Source organism: Heptranchias perlo, chromosome 11 (assembly GCF_035084215.1).
Source record: "Heptranchias perlo isolate sHepPer1 chromosome 11, sHepPer1.hap1, whole genome shotgun sequence".
In the NCBI taxonomy this organism is placed as follows: Eukaryota; Metazoa; Chordata; class Chondrichthyes; order Hexanchiformes; family Hexanchidae; genus Heptranchias; species Heptranchias perlo.
The window spans coordinates 69,522,956-69,543,689 of NC_090335.1; the positions used below are offsets into that span (position 1 = coordinate 69,522,956).

Consider the following 20,734-nt stretch of genomic DNA (forward strand, 5'->3'; position numbering starts at 1 on the left):
GAGTGAGGAACCCGCACCTGACTGCAAGTAAAACTGCAACTGTTGCTCGTACAGGCGTAATGTTTCCAGCATTTATTAAAGGGAGAGTGATTTTGCAGTACAATATTTTGGTGTTTGTATCTGTCTGTTTAACATAACTCTTCAAAGAGGATGGAAATGAAACATAACATGGCAGAACAGTGAGTCCCATGGGTAATGGTGTCAGGACTCTTCATCAAGTGTATTTGCAACCGTCATTTAAAAAAATCATATTTAATATAAACATTGTTGATAGTTATGCTTCTGCCCTGTGACAAGAATCCTGTCAGGAAAAATGTTCTGTAGGTGGGACTTTTAATTCTTCCTAAAGTGTGGGTTGAGATAAAAAGGATATTGCCTTAGATGGTTTGGTGTGCAGGCACATCTGGGCAGTAGTGTGCTGCCACCTTTGACTGGTGCGATATCTTCCCCCCCGCCATCTGCTAATTTCTGCCCCCCATCACCCCCTTACAGTGAGATCCCAGTGTCGGCCGGGGGTGGGTGCGGGGGACTGGATTCATTCTGGAGGGCCAATCGGGCCAGGAGTCGACCCACTCTTGGGTGCGTCTCTCTGCCTGGTTCAAGAGTGCAGATGGGTCAGAGAGGGGACGATCTACAAAGTGCATGGAGAAAAAAAAATCATCTTTTTAAAAAAAATATGGATTCTGATCGAGGTTCTTCTTGCTGTCTTCCCAGGACGCTATCCAATGGCAGACCCCAAGTCAGTCTGCGTCTCGGTCGACGAAGTGGTCTCGAACGGGATGGTCGCACAACACGCCCCCCTGTTTCAGATGCACTTAAAGAAAGTAGAGAACGGGGTGACGGAGGCCCACCGCTTCTCCTACCTGCCGCGGAGGCTTGCCGTCACGGTCGAGTTCAAGGACCTCTCGTACTCCGTTGCCGAGGGACCATGGTGGAGGAAGAAAGGTAAGAAGCAACATTGACTGGAAACATTTTTTGTGGGGTTAGGGGGGAGGAGGCTTTTTTCTCTCGAAAAAAGAAGTCCGAAGGGGTGACCTAATAGAGGTCTTTAACATTCTGAAAGGGTTTGATAGATTAGAGAAGATGTTACCACTTGTGGGAGAGTCCAAAACTAGGGGCCATCAATGTAAGATAGTTATTAATAAATTCAATAAGGAATTCAGGAGAAATTTCTTTACTTAGAGAGTGGTTAGAATGTGGAACTCGATACCGCAAGGAGTAGTTGAGGCGACTAGCATGGATGCATTTAAGGGGAAGCTAGATAAACACATGATGGAGAAAGGAATAGAACGATATTCTGATAGGGTGAGATGAAATACGTTGGCAGGAGGCTCGTGTGGAGCATAAACACCGACATAGACCAGTTGGGCCGAATGGCCTGTTTCTGTTCTGTAAATTCGATGTAATTTAGCGAAGAGTTCTACATTGGGCCAAAGGTACACACCAATGATAATCAAAAGTGGTTCGTTGCGTTGAATGTACTTGCTTAGAATGAGTCTGTGTTAATGTTATATTGCACTTATCTATATATAGTATGTACGTGTTTATACATATACATTACAGCCCAGGCCCAATGGCTGAAATTCCCACACTGTTTCCCAATTTTGACAGACTTTGATGGCTCTTGCATTTATCCTATCACACCCTCAGGGTCTCCCAAAAACACTTCACAATCAATTGATTATTCCTGATGTGCAGTGACTGTTGTTATGTAGACAAATGCACAGTAAAGCCCCACAAACACATTTTCTTGAGGGTTCTCTTGCTCCATCGCTGTAAATTCGGCAGAAACTCGGCTGAAGTGATAATAGGGGAGCAAGAGAAGCCCTGAGGAAATTGACCCCTCTGTGGGTGGTGGCGTTGATTTAGACCTTTGGGTGAACGAACAGCGGAGTCTAAATCCGGCAGCGAAGAGGCGGCCATGATTTTTGAGGGCCCGGCCTCATTTGAATGTGCATTTATATAGCGCCTATCACAACCTCAGGCATCCTAAAATGCTTCTCGGCAAATGAAACATTTTTGAAGTGCAGTCACTGTTGTAATGTAGGGAAACGTGGCACCCAATTTGTGCACAGCAAGACTTCACAAACAGCAATGAGATAAATGACCAGATGATCTGTTTTAGTGGTGCTTGTTGAATAGATGGAAACTGGCTGTAACTGAATAAAACCTATGTCATGTTGGAATGTACTGTACCATATTGGTCCTTCATGGACTTCTACGTTTTGCTTGAGAATGAAGCCTTTTGTATGGTATTTCCCAGTACAGTTACAATTGCAAGGAAAGTTGTACCTCTTTGCTTTTGTGGAACATTTTCTTGTGAATTAATATGACTTCCTGGTTGGAAAATATGGGAATAATTTCCCTATTCTCCCAATTGTAATAACCATAAAGCATGCTAATTGTGGTGGTCGTGTTAGACCAACTGGTGCAGGCCCAAGAGCCTTTAATAAGATAAAGATTATAGTCCTACAGAAAAAGGTAGTTAAAGGTGAAGTGTATTCTATTGAATTTTCACACAAAGGATATTTTAATGAAGTTGCATTCCCAACAGCGAGGCTCACCCAATGGGAGCGCAAACGGACATATGAAAATGGCGGACTGGTAAAGACCAGCTGGTCCGTTGAGCCTGCCCCATGTTGTCACGGTGCAACTGAGCATCACGACTCCCATTGTTCACCAGCGGCCACACAATCTCCTGAGAGAGGCAAAAAAGAAACCCAAAGAGAAAACCCTAGACTGATTCAGGGGAATAAAAAAAATCTGATAAATTCTTTCTAATCCACCAAAGCAATCAAAACAAGTTCCAGGAATGAATAGAGTGACGACCATTGTCATCTTTATTCAGCCAGAGTGATGGGGGGGTGGGGACAATGTTATTTTTGGACTTGGTGTTGGACTCAATAAAGATTCGAATCAGCACAAATTACTCGTGGGACTATGTACCATTGAACGAACAGTTGGGATGGAAAAGAGCAAGGGAATGGGATTGGAGTAGATCGTTCCGATATAGAGCTGGAAATTGCCCAGGCATGCTCAATGGCCTCCTTCTGTGCTGAAATATCTACGATTCTAAAACCTATTTGAAGTGCTTTTCTGTCGTGCTTTAAGGTTACAGTTACTGCTGTTGAGAACCAATCTGCAGTGACCGTGTGTGGAAAGTAATGGGCCATTCGCTACTCTCACCCGATTGCATATTCTTACAACACAATAATTGACCGCCTTCTACCCCTTTCCTCCGTGTTCCCCCCTCCTTTAATGAAATCCTTGACCTGTTGCTTAGATAAAGCCCCACAGGTACTGTGTGTCCCCCTCGCTACCTCAACTGAGCGGCCGTTATTCGCCAATGAACCTAGGCTGTGAGTATCGAGAGGCTATTATACCATGGGGGGACATCACAGCTAAACCCGATCCTGTTCTCATCTGACGTACACACACACATACCTGCACTTTCCAACAGGGGGTCACTGGACAGCAGTCAAGGCTTTTGTCCGATTGTTTTTCCCCACGCACCTGGTGAATAATATAATCCTATTACGGATCTTTTGCTGGGTGCCTTCAGGACCCTCCAAGCAATTTTCTTGGATTTATAATTTTTTGGAACGAATCAGCAACTTGCATTTTTACAGCTTCCCTAATGCAGAAGAAGGTCTCAGACTGTGTAAGAGGAGGGTGAGGAGGACATGGAGATAGACAGGTTAGGGGATTGAGGCAGGGTAGACTGAAGACAAGGTCAAAAAGATAAATTTTGAAGGAGGGGAGAGAGATGGCGAGTGTTTTTTGCTGCAGAAAGCAAGGGAGCGTACCAGGTTCATAAATAAAAACGGAAAGTCACATTCCTCAAACTCTCCTCAGACCTCTAAGTGCAGCGATCGGCTCCTGTTTCTAAGGTTTGCAGTTGACGGACGAATTTCTAAGGGTGGATTTTGCGAATCCGCGTGGCTGGCAGCTGATCCCCACTCCTGAATTCCCGACTAGTGCCCTTGGTCGGGAGTGTAAATTAAATCATCGGGAAGCCATCGGGATCGGATGCAACGCTGGTTTTACACCTTGTCCGGTTTTATTCCCCAGCGAGGTTAACGGAGAGCAATACTGGGCGGAGTGTAAAACCAGCGTTACGCCCGATCCAGTCGGATTCCCGCCCGCGAGTTAGGTTAAAATTACCCCCGTATTGAGAATTAAATCATTTCTTATTTGGCTGTTCAAACGTTGCTTTTTCCCACAATGAAAGATATATCTGGATTAGATTTGGCCCTTGCAAGTCTTTTGTTTTACAGTTATATATCATTTTTTAAAAAAAAATCTCCGCAAACCGTCCTAAAATACGGGGAGAATTTGTGCAGAAGCCTTTCTGCTGTAACCAGGTGCAATGCACCATAATGCAACATAGCAGCTCCTACCGGTTACTGTCGGTCGTTGTCCGATAGTAACCTCCAGCTGAAGCTTGGCAAGAAGTCAGGAGCTGATTGGCTCCTGCGTCGCTGTTGCCGGGTGGAAAAGAGAAGCAAGGATGTATATCGGGAGGATGGGATTTTTTTTAAAAAAACAAAAATGTGCGTGGATTTAGGAGCTAAAAAGATTTGGTGTTTTTTTTGCGGTGAAAAAAATAAATTACGCATTACAGCAATTATACATGTCTAACGTCATGGCATTATCATCTGGGAGGGAAAGAGAAATATACAGCCGTAGAGAGAGAGAGAGAGAGGAGACATTTGCTGTGTTTGACTTGCAGGGACAACGGGACTCGATGGCTGCACCTGTCAATCACAGCACGATCCCATTTCCATGACAGTGGCTGAAGTCAGGCACACGATGAGTTCATTCGAACTCACTATTGTGCTCAGCACTGTACTTGACCATAGATTATTTTGGCGTGTCGAATGACCGTCTGAATGAAGTCTGGCGTAAAGGAGAATGTTGCAACATTATTGTTCCACTCCTACCCTCAGTGCAGAGTTTCTTAATTCAAATTATGATTTATTTTAGCACTAAATTCATACTTCACTTACCTTGCCTATTTTGAATCACTGGATAATTTAATTTTTTTTTGCGTGCAAAAGCTGACTTTGAATTATCAGGAGTAAACATTATAATTTAATTGTTGCAAGGGCAATGAAGGTAAATATCCCTTTGTTCGATATTTTTAGAAGAAGATAAACAGGACTGTCACTTTAAGAGTCTTTGGTCTGCACAGACTTCAATAATCCGCTCGATTAAAGGATTTTTAAAACTGACCTGCCAGATTTCCCTGAAGATTTTCTTGAGCTGGCTGTTCTTGGAACTGAGTGAATATTTGCTTTGAGTGAAGAGAAAAAAAAGAGATCATCTAAGGTGTTGCCATGACACCTTCTCTTTACTCATCTACACCTCTTGGTTTTGTCATTTCTTTTCGTCTCCAATTTTTGCTCACATTTCACCCCTTGCCCCTCCTCTTCTGACTCCTTGCTGCGGTACGGTTTCACAGAACACCTGTAGCATTCTGCTCAAGTGGCCATTTTTCATGTGTGAACTGAGACAATGAGTGTTGGCAGGGTTTCCAGTAATGAGGGGGACATCCCAGTCAAGCTTGATTCTGTCCTTGCGTGCATGCTCATACACACAAACTCTCACAAATACCAACGCTCACACACAAACACTCACAATCATCAATGCTCACACACAAACACTCACAATCATCAATGCTCATACATACAAACACTCACAATCACCAACGCTCACACACAAAACTCTCACAGTCATCAATGCTCACACACAAAACTCTCACAATCATCAATGCTCACACACAAAACTCTCACAATCATCAATGCTCACACACAAAACTCTCACAATCACCAACGCTCACACACAAACTCTCACACTCACCAACGCTCACACACAAACTCTCACAATCACCAACGCTCACACACAAACTCTCACAATCACCAACGCTCACACACAAACACTCACAATCACCAACGCTCACACACAAAACTCTCACAATCACCAACGCTCACACACAAACTCTCACAATCACCAACGCTCACACACAAAACTCTCACAATCACCAACGCTCACACACACAAAACTCTCACAATCACCAACGCTCACACACAAAACTCTCACAATCACCAACGCTCACACACAAAACTCTCACAATCATCAATGCTCAGACACAAAACTCTCACAATCATCAACGCTCACACACAAAACTCTCACAATCACCAATGCTCACACACAAACTCTCACAATCACCAACGCTCACACACAAAACTGTCACAATCACCAATGCTCACACACAAAACTCTCACAATCACCAACGCTCACACACAAAACTCTCACAATCACCAACGCTCACACACAAAACTGTCACAATCACCAACGCTCACACACAAAACTCTCACGCACAAACGCTCACACACAAAACTCTCACAATCACCAACGCTCACACACAAAACTCTCACGCACAAACGCTCACGCGCTTTCACACATGCACATGCTCACATACAAATGCTCACACACATGGTCACAGACATGCAGACACACATACGCTCATGTACATGCATGCACACGCATGCTTACATACAAACGCTCACGCTCACATACAGTGCTCAAACATACACTCACACATGCATATGCTCACATACATACACACATGCACACACACTCACACTCACACGTGCATATGTTCGCACACACACGCACAAAAACACTCATACAGTCACTCACATGCACACACTCACATGCTCACACACGCACGCACACCCACACAAGCACATGCTCACACAAGCACATGCTCACACAACACGCTCACACACATGCTCACAGACACTCATGCGCATACACGCACACACGCTCACACGCACACTCACATTCACGCTCACACAAACACTCATGCTCACACTCACATAAGCACATGCTCAGACATGCATGGAGAGAATGACTCTGGATCACACTGAGAAGTTTAACTCCGGCTATCTAGGGCTCATCCAATCTAAATTATACCATGCCAGAAATAACTGTAAAGAGCCAGACATCTGCTCTCTTGTGATTCAGTTTCCCGCGTCGTCCCTCATTCAGTATCTCATCCAAGAGGCCATTCTTCATGTGTGAGCCTAGATGGTGAGTGTCAGCAGGCTATTTGACTGCAAAAGTATCACAATCAAGCCAAACACTACTTCTCATGCACTTTCCACATGAGCATACTTTCCAGCAGGGCTCCAGAACAAGGAGGTATAATCTTAAAATTAGAGCTAGGCCATTCAGGAGTGAAATCAGGAAGCACTTTTTCACACACAGGGTAGTAGAAATCTGGAACTCGATCGTCCCAAAAATTCTGTGGATGCTGGGTCAATTGGAGCTTTCAAGCCTGAGATCGACAGATTTTTGTTGGGTAAGGTCATCAAGGGATATGGAACAATGATGGGTAAATGGAGGTGAGATACAGATCTAATTGAATGGTGGAACAGACTCTAGAGACTTTAATGGCCTAACTCCTGTTCCTATATCATTGGGAACTTTTTGAATAAAGTAGCTGTACTCAGGCAGCAAATGGCGCTACATGGATTACATGTAGAAATTCACAGGATATGTTACGGGATGTCACCTGCACTTTATCATGTGCCCTGTCCTGTTTATCTTCTTGATTTGGGAGGTTCCTGTTGGTGAGACTCGGATATATTTTCCTCCTTGTGCAGGGATGAAGAAAAATCTTTTACTGCTCTGTCGCGGGATTATAATAACAATCTTCCTTTCACTTTGCCCAGAGAAGAAAATACACCCCTTTGTCTGTAACATTTAAATTACAGACTTTAAAAGACAGCAGATAAGGCTATGTTTCTTTTTTAAAAAAAGCCCTAATTTTGCTAACGCTACTATCAAATTAAGGATCTTTTACACTTCAGATAAAAATGTTGGAAGTCTGAACTAAAATCACAAAATTCTGGAACTACACAACACAACTGTAAGGATATGTAAAGAAAAAATATTTTGAGTGTAACCCTTTGTCACAGCTGATAACTGTCAAGATAAGTAAGTCGCTCGATGGGGTTAAATAAAAAGGTGGGGGAGAAACAAATACAAGGGAGAGAGAGAGAGAGCGCGAGGTAAGAGATGGTGACGGGGTAGATTTTGAGCACCATCTGTTTTCCACACTTCCTCTCTCAGTACAGTGACCATCTTGTCCTGCTGCCCTCTCCTTTTTACTTTCCAGCCGTGTGCCACTTACGCTGGGTTCGCCACGCAGTGCGTAGACCTGGGGGAGGGCGATTCCACGCTCGCCTGAGAGCGCAGTGCGGGAAATCACGGGATGTGATGTGCGCCCGCATTGTGCTTCCTGTGAGCGCTGACCTCTCCCATCCTCCCCCTCCACCACCCCATCCTCCCCCTCTCATCCCCCTCCCCTCCACCCCCCCATCCTTCGTCCTCCCCTCCCCAGCTGGGAGCACAGGAGTTCCAATTCAAGTTTGAACGCCTGGGACCAGCACCTGGCATTCGCCTTGAACTGGTTCCCTTAAACCGATGGCACATTTCCGTGGATCCCCAAACACCAGGACTATTGTCCTATGGAGAGTGCGGCCAGTGGAGCGATACCCACACACATTCTGTTGGCACGCACTAATAAAAACAAACCTTTATTTTAACTCTGCAATTAAGATTAAATAATCATTAAAATTAAAGCAGCGCAAATGAGGGGGATCTGTAGAACTGGACTTTGCCCTTGACTATGTGATGGGAGTCTGCCCACAGTCCTGCCAGCCACCTGCCCTCACTTTATCTCCGACTCGGGCTCCTGAGACCTCAGCCCATTCATTATCCTTCATCACTTTTGTCTTGCCCCCTGAGGCATTGTCGCTACAGATTGTTATAAATGATGCTCAGCTGCTTCTGCTTGCGGTGTGATTTGGCACCTGACAGGCAGGCAACCCCTCTGCGTGACCACCTTGCTGAACGTAGGAACTTGAGGAACAGGAGTCGGCCATTCAGCCCCTCGAGCCTGCTCCGCCATTCAATTAGATCATGGCTGATCTGTACCTCGACTCCATTTACCCGCCTAGGCTCCATATCCCTCGATTCCCTTACCCGGCAAAAATCTAGCGATCTCAGACTTGGAAGCTCCGATTGTCCCAGCACCCACAGCCTTTTGGGAAAGAGAATTCCAGGTTTTTGCTACAATTTTTGTGAAAAAAGTGCCTCCTGATTTCGCTCCTGAAAGGCCCAGCACTCATTTTAAGATTATACCCACTCGTTCTTGATTCCCCCACCAGAGAAAATAGTTTTTCTGTATCTACACCATCAAACCCTTTTAACGTTTTAATCACAAGTTGGTGAGGTGTTTGGATGTTTTGAGACTCAGTGAAAATGCGCTTGCAAATGTACCCGTTAAACAGCCAGCGTTTCACAATCCCCATTTAAAAAAATTATCATTTATTTATTCTCAGAATGTGGGCGTCGCTGGTAAGGTCAACATTTATTGCCCATCTCTAGTTTCCCCGAGGTTTGGTGCGACTGAGTGGCTTGTTGGGGTAGTGAGAGGCAAGCATGTTGGTGTGGGACTGGAGTCACATGTAGGCCAGACCGGGTAAGGACGGCAGGTTTCTTTCCCTAAAGGACGCTGGTGAACCAGTTGGGTTCTCAGGACAATCTGACAGCTTCGTGGCCATTTTTACTGATACCAGAAAAGCCTTCCATATTGCGGCAGCTCTCTGCGGACAGAAATTTACATAGAATTACATACAATTCCCAGCACAGAAGCAGGCCATTCGACCCAGTAGGTCTATGCTCCACACGAGCTTCCTCCCGCCCTACTTCATCTCACCCTATCAGCATATCCTTCAATTCCTCTCTCCCTCATGTGCTCCCCCTTAAATGCATCTATGCTGTTTGCCTCGACTCTTCCTTGTGGTAGCAAGTTCCACATTCTAAACACTCTCTGGATCAAGAAGCTTCTTCTGAATTCCTTATTGGATTTATTAGTGATCTCTCCAAACCCCTCTCCTCACTCTCTTCGTGATAATTTTTAAATTGATGACCTCCCCCCCAACCAATCGTCACCTACCCCCCAACCAGAGGAAAATTGTTTTTCCCTTTTCGCTCTATCAAAATCATTCATAATTTTAAAAACATCTATTGAATCTGAGCATTCTCTGCTCCAGTGGATGTAGTCCCAAGCCTCTCCTCAGAACTATAGGGGGTAATTTTAACCCCCAAGAATTGGTGGGTTGGGGGCAGGTGGGCAGTCGAAATGGTAGATATTTGGAGGGGGAACCACATCCCAGCTCCAACGCACCCACTTCTGGGTTTAACCCAGGCAGGTTTGGATGCGTGCGCAACGGACACCAGGAAGTCCCGCCCCCGCTTAAAACCGGCGGGCTGATACTTAAAGGGGCAGCTTACCTCATTGAAATACATGAGGTACTTAATATTTTGTGTATTGTAAAACTTAAATGAATTTTACCGTACCTGTTCGGGCTTCCCATCGCTCCCGATTCACATCAGGTGAAAGCAGGCAGGAAGGGCCGGATCCATGAGGTGAGTGCCTTTATTGCACTGCTTGTGGGCCCGGAGGAGCAGGATTGTTCTTCCAGGCCCAACAAGGTCACCTGGTGCGACAGGACCCCGCGATCGGCTGACCCACCCACCCCCCCAAATGGTGGAACCCCCTCCAATGCTGGATCCTCCCCCTCCAATGTCATCGCTGGCTGACCCCCCCCCCCCCCCGCCCCCCGATCTCCGATGCTGGCTGGACCCGCCTCGTTGTCGTCTACGTCCCCCCACCTCCCCCATCTCCGATTTTTTGCAGTGCCGAGGATCTCTCTCTACCTCCCGCTCCCCTCTCTGATTTGCAGCTGCTTTCACTGCAATCTGCCTGGTGTGTGGGAAACCCGTAGCTCAAACACTCACCTTCAGTTGAGTTGCGATCGCAGATTGCGACGCACTCAATTCGCTTCCGGGTTCCCCACGCGAATATCGGCGGACGCATGGGGTACCCGGCTTTGAGTGAAAATCATCCCCATAGTCTCCCGTGCCTGTCATTATCCACGTGTGTTCGATTGTATGGTGGAGGAGATGAGCCTGACACCATGAAGGATGACACGATTTCTGAATCATCCCAATTTAAAGGCTCTGTCCCACCCAAGGTTAATTCAACCCATAGAATTACATAGAAATTTCCACACGGAAACAGGCCGTTTGGCCCAACAAGTCCTAGCTGGTATTTATCCCCCACACGAGCAGTAGTCCTAATGCTATGTGACCGCCCTGTTCCCATATCCTTTTATCCTCCTTTCTTTCAACCACCTATGTATTTAATGCTGACGTGTTCTCTACTTCATTCACTGACCCTGGCTTTGCTCTCCACAGCCTCACAATCTTCTCCCGGTCCTAAATCTCTTACATTTAATCTTATCTCTATGTGCCCTCATTGAAGACCCTCAATTACTGAAAATATTGGCTCCGACATTACCTTGGAGTGGGATTCAGACAGGGGAGGGGTGAGAGGAAGGGGTGACGAGCACCAAACCCCCTGACCTCGACAGCGTGAGGCTGGGGCGGTTTTTACTCCTGGGCCTCGTCTGCATACTGCCAGGTCAGGTGCCCACCCCTGACATGGGCGGGGGCAGCAGCTGGCCAGCGGGCAGGAGCGGGGTTATCTGGCCTCAATAGGACACCAGGCCGCACCAGAGAATGGCTCGCCGGCAGGAAGGTACATGGCAGGGAGGGGGATTTTTTTTTGGAAGGATCTCATGGGAGGCATTGGGGAGGGGGGCAGGAGGAGCCCGTGGCAGGGGAGGCCTAAACTTTATTCAGCACTCCATGACGCGCGGAGCTGGCGCCCGATATACATCAGCGCAATGAGCGCCGAGTGTCACATGATCGGCCCAATGCAATAAACTCATTACTGCGAGCAGCGCTTTTATGCAAATAGCACATTGTCCTCGTCATCTCTCAAGTGTAATATGACCAGTAGAAGGGTAATATATGCACCAGCCCCGTTAAACGACCAGAAAAATAGGTGAAAGTTTAATCACCATCTGTTCAACCCTGGCTCTAAACCGCGTCATGTGCCATCAAGTTGCCAGGCCGATTGTCAAATCTGATTAATTAAATCTGAAGGACCTATTCAGACCGAGCGTGGGCCACTACACAACAACAGGCTTAAAGGCCGTGCAGCCTTGCTTAATGTGGGGCCGCAGAATCAGCATGTAAAGCATTGAGACTCTGCCGAAGCAGCTGAGAGAAGGGAATGAAAAGGCCATTCGCACTGATTTGTGTGTACGAAACTTTGATTGTTTACAGTAAAGAAACAGGCAGATAACAGGCCCAAAAAAACCAAGACACCCCAGGGAAAGACCACGACATCTGGTTACCTTACTACCTCATTTCTTCCTCCTTAAAGGGATATGCCTGAGCCTCATCCTTGGTAAAGGTCGTTGTGTAACTGATCCACATAGACCAGAAGGTCCCAGGTTTTGATCCTTGGTCAGGGTTGAGTTAGCTGTTGTGAACTGAGACGTTGCAATTGGCTGCAGCATCCGAGGCCCAAGGAGGAGGGGAAAATATAAAATCAGACCAAGCTTCCCGCTACTGATCCCTGCCGAGCGGCCCCTGCTGGAAAAGGATGCACGCACTGGAACTGGGTGTGAACAGCCCTAGAGTGGGCTGCGATGCCCCCCGAAGTTGGATAGCTTGCTGGCACTGTCACGGCGCACACTTGAAGGGACATACACCTTCTTCCTTATAAAAATACACCCTCTCTTTAACCACTGCTAAGGAAAGAAAGGACTTGCATTTATATAGCGCCTTTCACCACCTCAGGACATCCCAAAGTGCTTTACAGCCAATTAAGTACTTTTTGAATTGTTATCACTGTTGTAATGTAGGAAACGTGGCAGTCAATTTGCGCACAGCAAGGTCCCACAAACAGCATTGTGATAATGACCAGATAATCTGGGGTTTTATTAGTGATGTTGGTTGAGGGATAAATATTGGTCAGGACAACGGGGACAACTTCCCTGCTCTTCTTGGAATAGTGCCATGGGATCTTTTACACCCACCTGAGAGGGCAGGCAGGGCCTCAATTTAACATCTCACCCAAGAAACAGCATCTCCGACAGTGCAGCACTCCCTCAGTACTGCACTAAAATGTCAGCCTAGATTGTGAGCTCGAGGCTCTGGAGTGGGACTTAAACCGACAACCTTCTGACTGGGAGGAAAGAGTGCTCCCACTGAGCCACAGCTGTCTGCTGGAAAGTGCCTCTGCGTAGACAGTGGGCGAGGACAGGACTAGGCTCGGCAGCCTAGTCTCACACCTGAAGATCAGCACCTTGCGTGGAGCAGAACCCCAGCGTGAGTCCTCGGCAGACCTGTCACTTAGGAACACATATCTCAAGTCACAGACAATAGAAATGATCTCTGCGGGGAACAAAGGCTGAAAACCAAAAAAAGAATGTAAGTAAAGGTCAGAAGAGGAATCAGAAAACTGGGTGTCACAGACAGAAGGTGTCAACCATGGCTCACTGGGTAGCACTCTCGCCTCTGAGTCAGAAAGTCGTTGGTTCACGTCCTACTCCAGAGAAGTGAGCACAAAATCCAGGCTAACATTCAGTGCTGCACTGTCGGAGGTGCCACCTTTCAGATGAGACGTTAAACTTGAGGCCCTGTCTGCCCTCTCAGGTGGACGTAAAAGATCCTATGACACTATTTCGAAGAAGAGCAGGGGAGTTCTCCTCAGTGTCCTGGCCATTTATCTCATTGCTATTTGTGAGACCTTGCTGTGTTTCCTATCTTACAACAGTGATGAGCACTTAAAAAATGTCCTTCATTGCCTGTCCAGCACTTTGGGATGTCTTGAGGTTGTGAAAGGCGCTATATAAATGCAAGTCTTTCTTTAGAAGAGCAGATTATACAAGCCAGTGCTCCCCTCGGGTGTCTAGTGGGCCATTTCTGATATCTGCTGACAAGCAGCGTGATTCCGGCCTGCAATTTGTACGCGGTCCACCTCTGGATCTCCAGCATGGTGAAGTCCCAACAGCATTTGTGGAGCGGGCTGCCCTGGACTGTTCTAGAATCTGACTCTACCTGAAATGTCCCACTCTACAGTGACAATGTCCCGTGTTTTGGGGACACAGCCTGTCTGTATGAGCGTGTGTGTGTGTGTGTGTGTCGCAGATTCAGTTATGAAAACTCTGCTTTAGATAACACGGTGGCATTGCTGCAATCACAAACCCAGTGGCGCGATGTATTTTCAATCTTTGATTACGTACTGAATGGCGTGAGTTGACTAAAAAAAAAAGCGTATTTAGAATGACCCAGGGGTTCATTGTACCTGGAGGCAAAGCATCTGGGTGGTGCAATGGGTTAACTTTCTCTCCCTTGTCTTTATTTTTGGGGCCTGAGTTGCAGCCCCAACTGATGGGATAAAAGTCTCCTCACTCTGTTGGCCTATGAGGGTTCTAGATAGAATGGGGTCGATTTTAACCCCTCCCCTCCACCTCGCCCAACGAGAATGGTGCGGGGGAGGGGTCAAGACAGGCCGGGGCCGAATTTCAATCTTAAAGCCGTGGCCCGATGACACCACTTTAATTCCACGTTCGGAAGACCCACACGGGACCGACCCCCCGACATCTCAATCTTGGCAGAAGTCCTCCGAGTGGCTGGAGGAGGCCAAGGTAAGTTTGGAAAAATAATCTTTATGTGGAATCATTGTGGGCTAAGAGCAGCAGGCGTACTCCCCCCGGGGCCCTGCAAGGACACCTTGGCACCTCCCCCCACCCCCCCTCCCCGCCCCGGGCTTCTCCCCCCCCCCTCCCCCTTCAACTGCGACTGTTCCCAATCCCCCTCCTTCCTCACTTACCTTGCTGGGGGACCGTTTTTGTGGGTCACAGGTGGGCGGCCTGACCCTCTGCGTCTTTCCACTCTTGCTCGCTGGCGTTGATGTCATTCCCGACGGTGTCAGGCAGGAGTCAGGTTCGGGGGGATTCAAATGAGGCCCAAGAGCCAAAATCTTCCGGGCCTCACAGTCCGGGCGCCCACACCCCCCGATTCCCACCCCCCGATTCCCCCAATTGACCCTAATGAATGTGAGACAGCCTGAATCCATTGTCTAGGGCACAGCACAACTTGGTATTAAAATGGCAATGTCACAGAGAGGTCACATAGATAGTGGTGAGGGAAATAGAAAGATGTCACACTGATGCGACAGGGAGTGCTTATGTGCTCATGGTATCAACTGAAGTCCAAAGTCCATTTTTTTCCCTTGCCATCTTTTCCCGTCAGTTTTTCCCAGGAGGTGTTGGTTCCTGCTGGGATACCATGTCACAGACGCTGGTCGACCTCCAGGTAACTGTTATTCATACGTGAGTCTTGACCGTGAGTGTCGGTAGGCTATTTGACTGTGGGGGGAATCACAGCAGAGTCTAATCCTGTCCTCAGCTGACATCCACACGTTTCTCCTTCCAGAAGGGATCACCAGATAATGATGAGGAGCATGAACTCTGGACCTTTTCCTCTTCCATAACCGAGGCTATTTTCTTGCGCCCTCGCCACTGCCGCCAGCTGTGATTAGCTGGCAAACCGGGGATCAAATCTTGGCCCTTCTTGAATTATATGGTGCGACTGCGTATACCATGTGAGTCACTGAGCCGTCCCTTTACTATGCAGCGAGAATGAGCTCGCACACAGGCTGTGGTGAAAACAAGCAGGTCGATGAACTGTAGTAAACCTGTAGCTGCCTGGCTGAGGCCTAGCAATTAAAGGATGTCATGGTTTAATTGGATTGTTCAGCATAATCTACAACCCAGTTTATCCAAACTGTTGGGTGTCCCTGGCTGTTAAAGGAAACATTGACACTGTTCTTTGTCGTTCCCACAAGACTGCCGAAATTGTGTCTGCGATTTCTCCATGTTCCGCAGACTCCTCTTCTGCCTCCAAGTGGCCTTCCATTTACTTTGGCCATGGAGCACCTGGGATTTTTTTTCCTCCTCATCTCTCGATGAGAATTGTATTGTGAAGAATTTCAAAGATGCCGTGTTGCTATGGCAGTGAGGTGATTGGTGTCGTCTTTCAGATGAGATGTTAAACTGAGGCCCCGTCTGGCCTCTCAGGTGAATGTAAAAGATCCTATGGCACTGTTTTGAAGAAGAGCAAGGGAGTTCTCCCCGGTGTCCTGGCCAATATTTATCCCTCAACCAACATCACTAAAACAGATGATCGGGCCATTATCTCAATGCTGTTTGTGGGCAAATTGACTGCCACGTTTACTACATTACAACAGCGACTACACTTCAAAAGTGCCACATTGGCTGTAAAACACTTTGGAATGTCCTGAGGTTGAGAAAGGCACTATATAAATACAAGTCATTCTTTTTTTTTCATTTTTGGTTGTGTTATGAAACGGTGACCTGCTTAAAAAAGGAATAAGTGCATGGTTTTGCTACACATAACACATAGAGGATTTCATTCCCTCTGTTAGGGGAGAGGAAGGAGAAGCTTTACTCTTCGATTGCCTGTGGGAGTTGGAGAGAAATTTTCCAGATTTTCTTTCCTCTTTTAAATGCGTTGGGTTTTTTTTCTGCTTTTTCGCCTCTCCCAGGAGATTACATGGCTGTGGGGAGGGGGTGGGCGGCGGTAGTGTCTAGTCATGGGGCTCGGGTAATCATGAGTGTGGGGTAGGTTTGTTGGACCAGCTGGTCCTTTCCTGCCCGTCATTTTCGTATGTTTGTCTTCTGCAGCTGGCCTGCGCTCTACCTGACCTGGAAGTACTTGATGTTGACACAGGGTGTCAAACATAGAAAAGTGTTCCATTCGCCAGCACTGACAGCTATCACCTTGATAAGGAACAACTTATAGAATCGTAGAATGATACAGCACAGAAGGAGGCCATTGGGCCCATCGTGCCTGTGCCGGCTCTTTGAAAGAGCTATCCAATTTGTTCCACTCCCCGTGCTCTTTCCCCATAGCCCTTCAGATTTCTCCTTTTCAAGTATTTATCCAATTCCCTTTTGAGAGTTACTATTGAATCTGCTTCCACCACCCTTTCAGGCAGTGCATTCCAGATTATAACAAGTCACTGCGTTAAAAAAAAATTCTCCTCATCTCCCCCTCTGGTCCGTTTGCCAATTATTTTAAATCTGTGTGTCCTCTGGTTATGGACCTTCCTACCAGTTTCTCCCTAAAATATCAAATTAACCAATTTTTTTTAAGTATCTAAGTGCATTTAACATTGATGTTTCATATATTTCTGCCTTAATAGGTTACAAGACTTTACTGAAGGGCATCTCAGGCAAGTTTAGCAGTGGAGAGCTTATAGCTATCATGGGTCCCTCGGGAGCTGGGAAGTCAACGCTCATGAATATTCTGGCAGGGTACAGGTAAGAAGAAACTAGGCCAGCCGAAATGCATTAAAGAGGAGCCCAGCAATTATCTGAACATTACAACTACTGTATTTTTCTTAAAATATGTAGTACACATAACCTGATCCTTGATCACTATCCAGCGATAGTAGGCAGTGAGGCCTACGCTGTAGAATAATCTGCCAGCACCCATTCTCTGGGCTCACACACCAGGAATGACCAACATGGGTGAGGAGCCCGAAGAACTGTCAGCAGCTGTGTAGGCTGTACTCTGGAAAGGAATCAATGCCTCTCAGAAGAGGGAGAAAGAAAGAGAGAAAACAAGGTCCCACATGGCAGACTGGTCAAAAAAGTACAAGCCCATGGGATCCAAGGGAAAGTGGCAAGTTGGATCCAAAATTGGCTCAGTGGCAGGAAGCAAAGGGTAATGTTCGATGGTGTTTTTGTGACTGGAAGGCTGTTTCCAGTAGGTTTCCGCTGGGCTCAGTACTAGGTCCCTTGCTTTTTGTGATATATATTAATGATTTGAACTTAAATGTAGGGGGCATGATTAAGAAGTTTGCAGATGATACAAAAATTGGCTGTGTGGTTGATAGTGAGAAGGAAAGCTGTAGACTGCAGGAAGATATCGATGGACTGGTCAGGTGGGCTGAAAAGTGGCAAATGAAATTCAATCCAGAGAAGTGTGAGGTAATGCATTTGGGGAGGGCAAACAAGGCAAGGGAGTACACAATAAATGGGAGGATCTTGAGAGGTGTAGAGGAACAAACGGACCTTGGAGTCCATGTCCACAGATCTCTGAAGGTAGCAGGATAGGTAGATAAGGTGGTTAAGAAGGCATAAGAAATACTTTCCTTTATTAGCCGAGGCATAGAATATAAAAGCAGGGAGGTTATGCTGGAACTGTATAAAACACAAGTTAGGCCACAGCTTGAGTACTGTTTACAGTTCTGGTCACCACATTACAGGAAGGATGTAATTGCACTAGAGAGGGTACAGAGGAGATTTACGAGGATTTTGCCAGTTCTGGAGAATTTTACTATGAGGAAAGATTGGATAGGCTGGGGTTGTTCTCTTTGGAACTGAGGAGGCTGAGGGGTGATTTAATTGGGGTGTACAAAATTATGAAGGGCCCAGATAGATTGGATAGGGAGGATCTATTTCCCTTAGCAGAGAGGTCAATAACCAGGGGGCATATATTTAAAGTAATTGGTAGAAGGATTAGAGGGGAGCTGAAGAAAATTTTTTCACCCAGAGGGTGGTGGGGGTCTGGAACTCACTGCCTGAAAGGGTGGTAGAGGCAGAAACCCTCAACTCATTTAAAAAGTACCTGGATATGCACCTGAAGTGCCGTAACCTACAAGGCTGCAGGCCAAGGGCTGGAAAGTGAGACTAGGCTGGGTAGCTCAATTTCGACCAGTGCGGACATGATGGGCCGAATGGCCTCCTTCTGTGCCGTAAATTTTCTATGATTCTATGATTCTAAAATGTACAACCGCCTGTGGATGGCCAGGGCGTTGCTAGTAATGTCACCACATTGTTGCACAAGCCCTAGCTTGTATTAAAGTGCATCAAAAATACCGTCACTGTGAAAAGTATGTGAATCTGAAGTGAAAGCTCGCATGCATGAATTTTGTTTACAGTCGCCAACTCCGGTTCAATTTGCCTTCCAATTCAGCCTACAAAAAAAATATTAGTTGCTTCCCTATATTGATAAAGAATATGTAAAACAATTACGGAGGTGTGATTTACATACTGCATTTTACAATAGATATACCCGTGCTGCTGGTTAGTGGATGTGTTATGTCGAGGAGTTGGGTGGTGCCTTGGGCTATTCCATTGGTTTTTTCACCTCTGGGACGAAAGTCTCCTCTCTCTGCTAGTTGTGAAAGTCCTAACATGAAATGAGGTTAGGTGGCATCCGCCCACTTCCTAATGGGCATGGGCTCCAAACTGACACACTGGTTAGCAATCTCAGCGAGGCCACAAAATGGTTGGAGTAGGAAATGGAGAGATCACATTGGTGCTGTAGGTGGGGAGTTATCTTCAGAGGTTGAGGCTGACGTTACGAGCTCAGGAGCCTTGTTGGAGCAAAGTAGAGGGAGCTTTATTCTGCATCCAGTCGCTGCTGTTTCTGACCTGGGATGAAAATGTGGAAGAGCATTCTGCTCCCAGCGCTGACTCCCCTCATTTTGATGAGATTAAAAATCTTGTGAGAAAAGATATTTATTGCAAATAATAACTTTTCATTGGTTACTCTTTACCGATCTATTTTGTTTTGGTGATTAATTTAGAGAAACAGGAATGAAGGGCCAGGTCCTGATTAATGGACACCCTCGAGATCTTCGATCCTTCCGGAAAGTGTCGTGTTACATCATGCAGGATGATATGCTGCTCCCTCACCTCACTGTTCAGGAGGCAATGATGGTAAGTCTGTGATGCAGTGGCTCTGTACAAGTAGTTGCTGTCTCCATCCAAGAGCAGAGCAAGGTCCGAATGACAAAAGCTCCTCAACCCAGCCAGCTCTCCCCATTGTTTAGATTACCCCCCGCCCTGTTCTTTTGCATCTCCGAACTACCCTAGTGCCTAGGCCTTATTGCTCTGCTCCCCACTGACTAAGGAATTGTAATTATTGAATGCTTTGGCAGAGTCTCTTGAATGTCCTTTTATTTTAATTGAGACATCCAGGTGAAGAAATGAGGCCCAAAGTGCAGGATGCTACCTATTGTGCAGGTGTTACAAAGGCTGAAAGCTGCACTTAAGAACATAGGAACAGGAGTAGGCCATTCAGCCCCTTGGGCCTGTTCTGCCATTCAGTTAGATCAAGGCTGATCTGTACCTCAACTCCATTTACCTGCCTTGTTTCCATATCCCTTGGTACCCTTACCTAACAAAAATATCCATATCAGTCTTGAAAATTTCAATTGACCCAGCATCCATAGTCTTTTGGGGAGAGAGTTCCAGATTTCTACTACCCTTTGTGTAAAAAAGGCCTCCTGATTTCACTTAAGTGGCCTAGCTCTAATTTTAAGATTATGCCCCCTTGTCCTGGATTCCCCCACCAGAGGAAATAGTTTCTCTATATCTATCCTATCTAATCCCTTTATCATTTTAAATACCTTAATTGGATCACCCCTCAACATTCCAAACTCAAGGGAATACAAACCAAGGCCCTGTACAACTCAGGCATCACCTCCTCACTTTTGTATTCCAACTCCCTTGAGATAAAGGCCAACATTCCATTCGCCTTTTTGATTACTTTTTCTACCGGTACACTGCTTTTTATTGATTTGTATACATGGACACCGAAATCCCTTTGCTCCTCCATAGCTATTAGACTCTCCCGATTAACAAAATATTCTGATTTGTCTTTCTCAGATGCAAAGTGGAGGGCCTCGCACTTCCCC

General features: G+C 46.5%; 1 protein-coding gene across 1 annotated transcript in view; it reads left to right on the forward strand.

The window, feature by feature from the left end:
* Positions 1–725: 725 nt before the first annotated feature.
* LOC137327019 (ATP-binding cassette sub-family G member 1) overlaps positions 726–20,734 on the forward strand; it is a 43,133-nt gene continuing 23,124 nt past the window's right edge. Inside the window, exons 1-3 of the mRNA XM_067992397.1 lie at positions 726–945; positions 17,228–17,345; positions 19,622–19,754. Coding sequence (XP_067848498.1) covers positions 726–945; positions 17,228–17,345; positions 19,622–19,754 — 471 coding nt within the window. The remainder of the gene's footprint in view (positions 946–17,227; positions 17,346–19,621; positions 19,755–20,734) is intronic.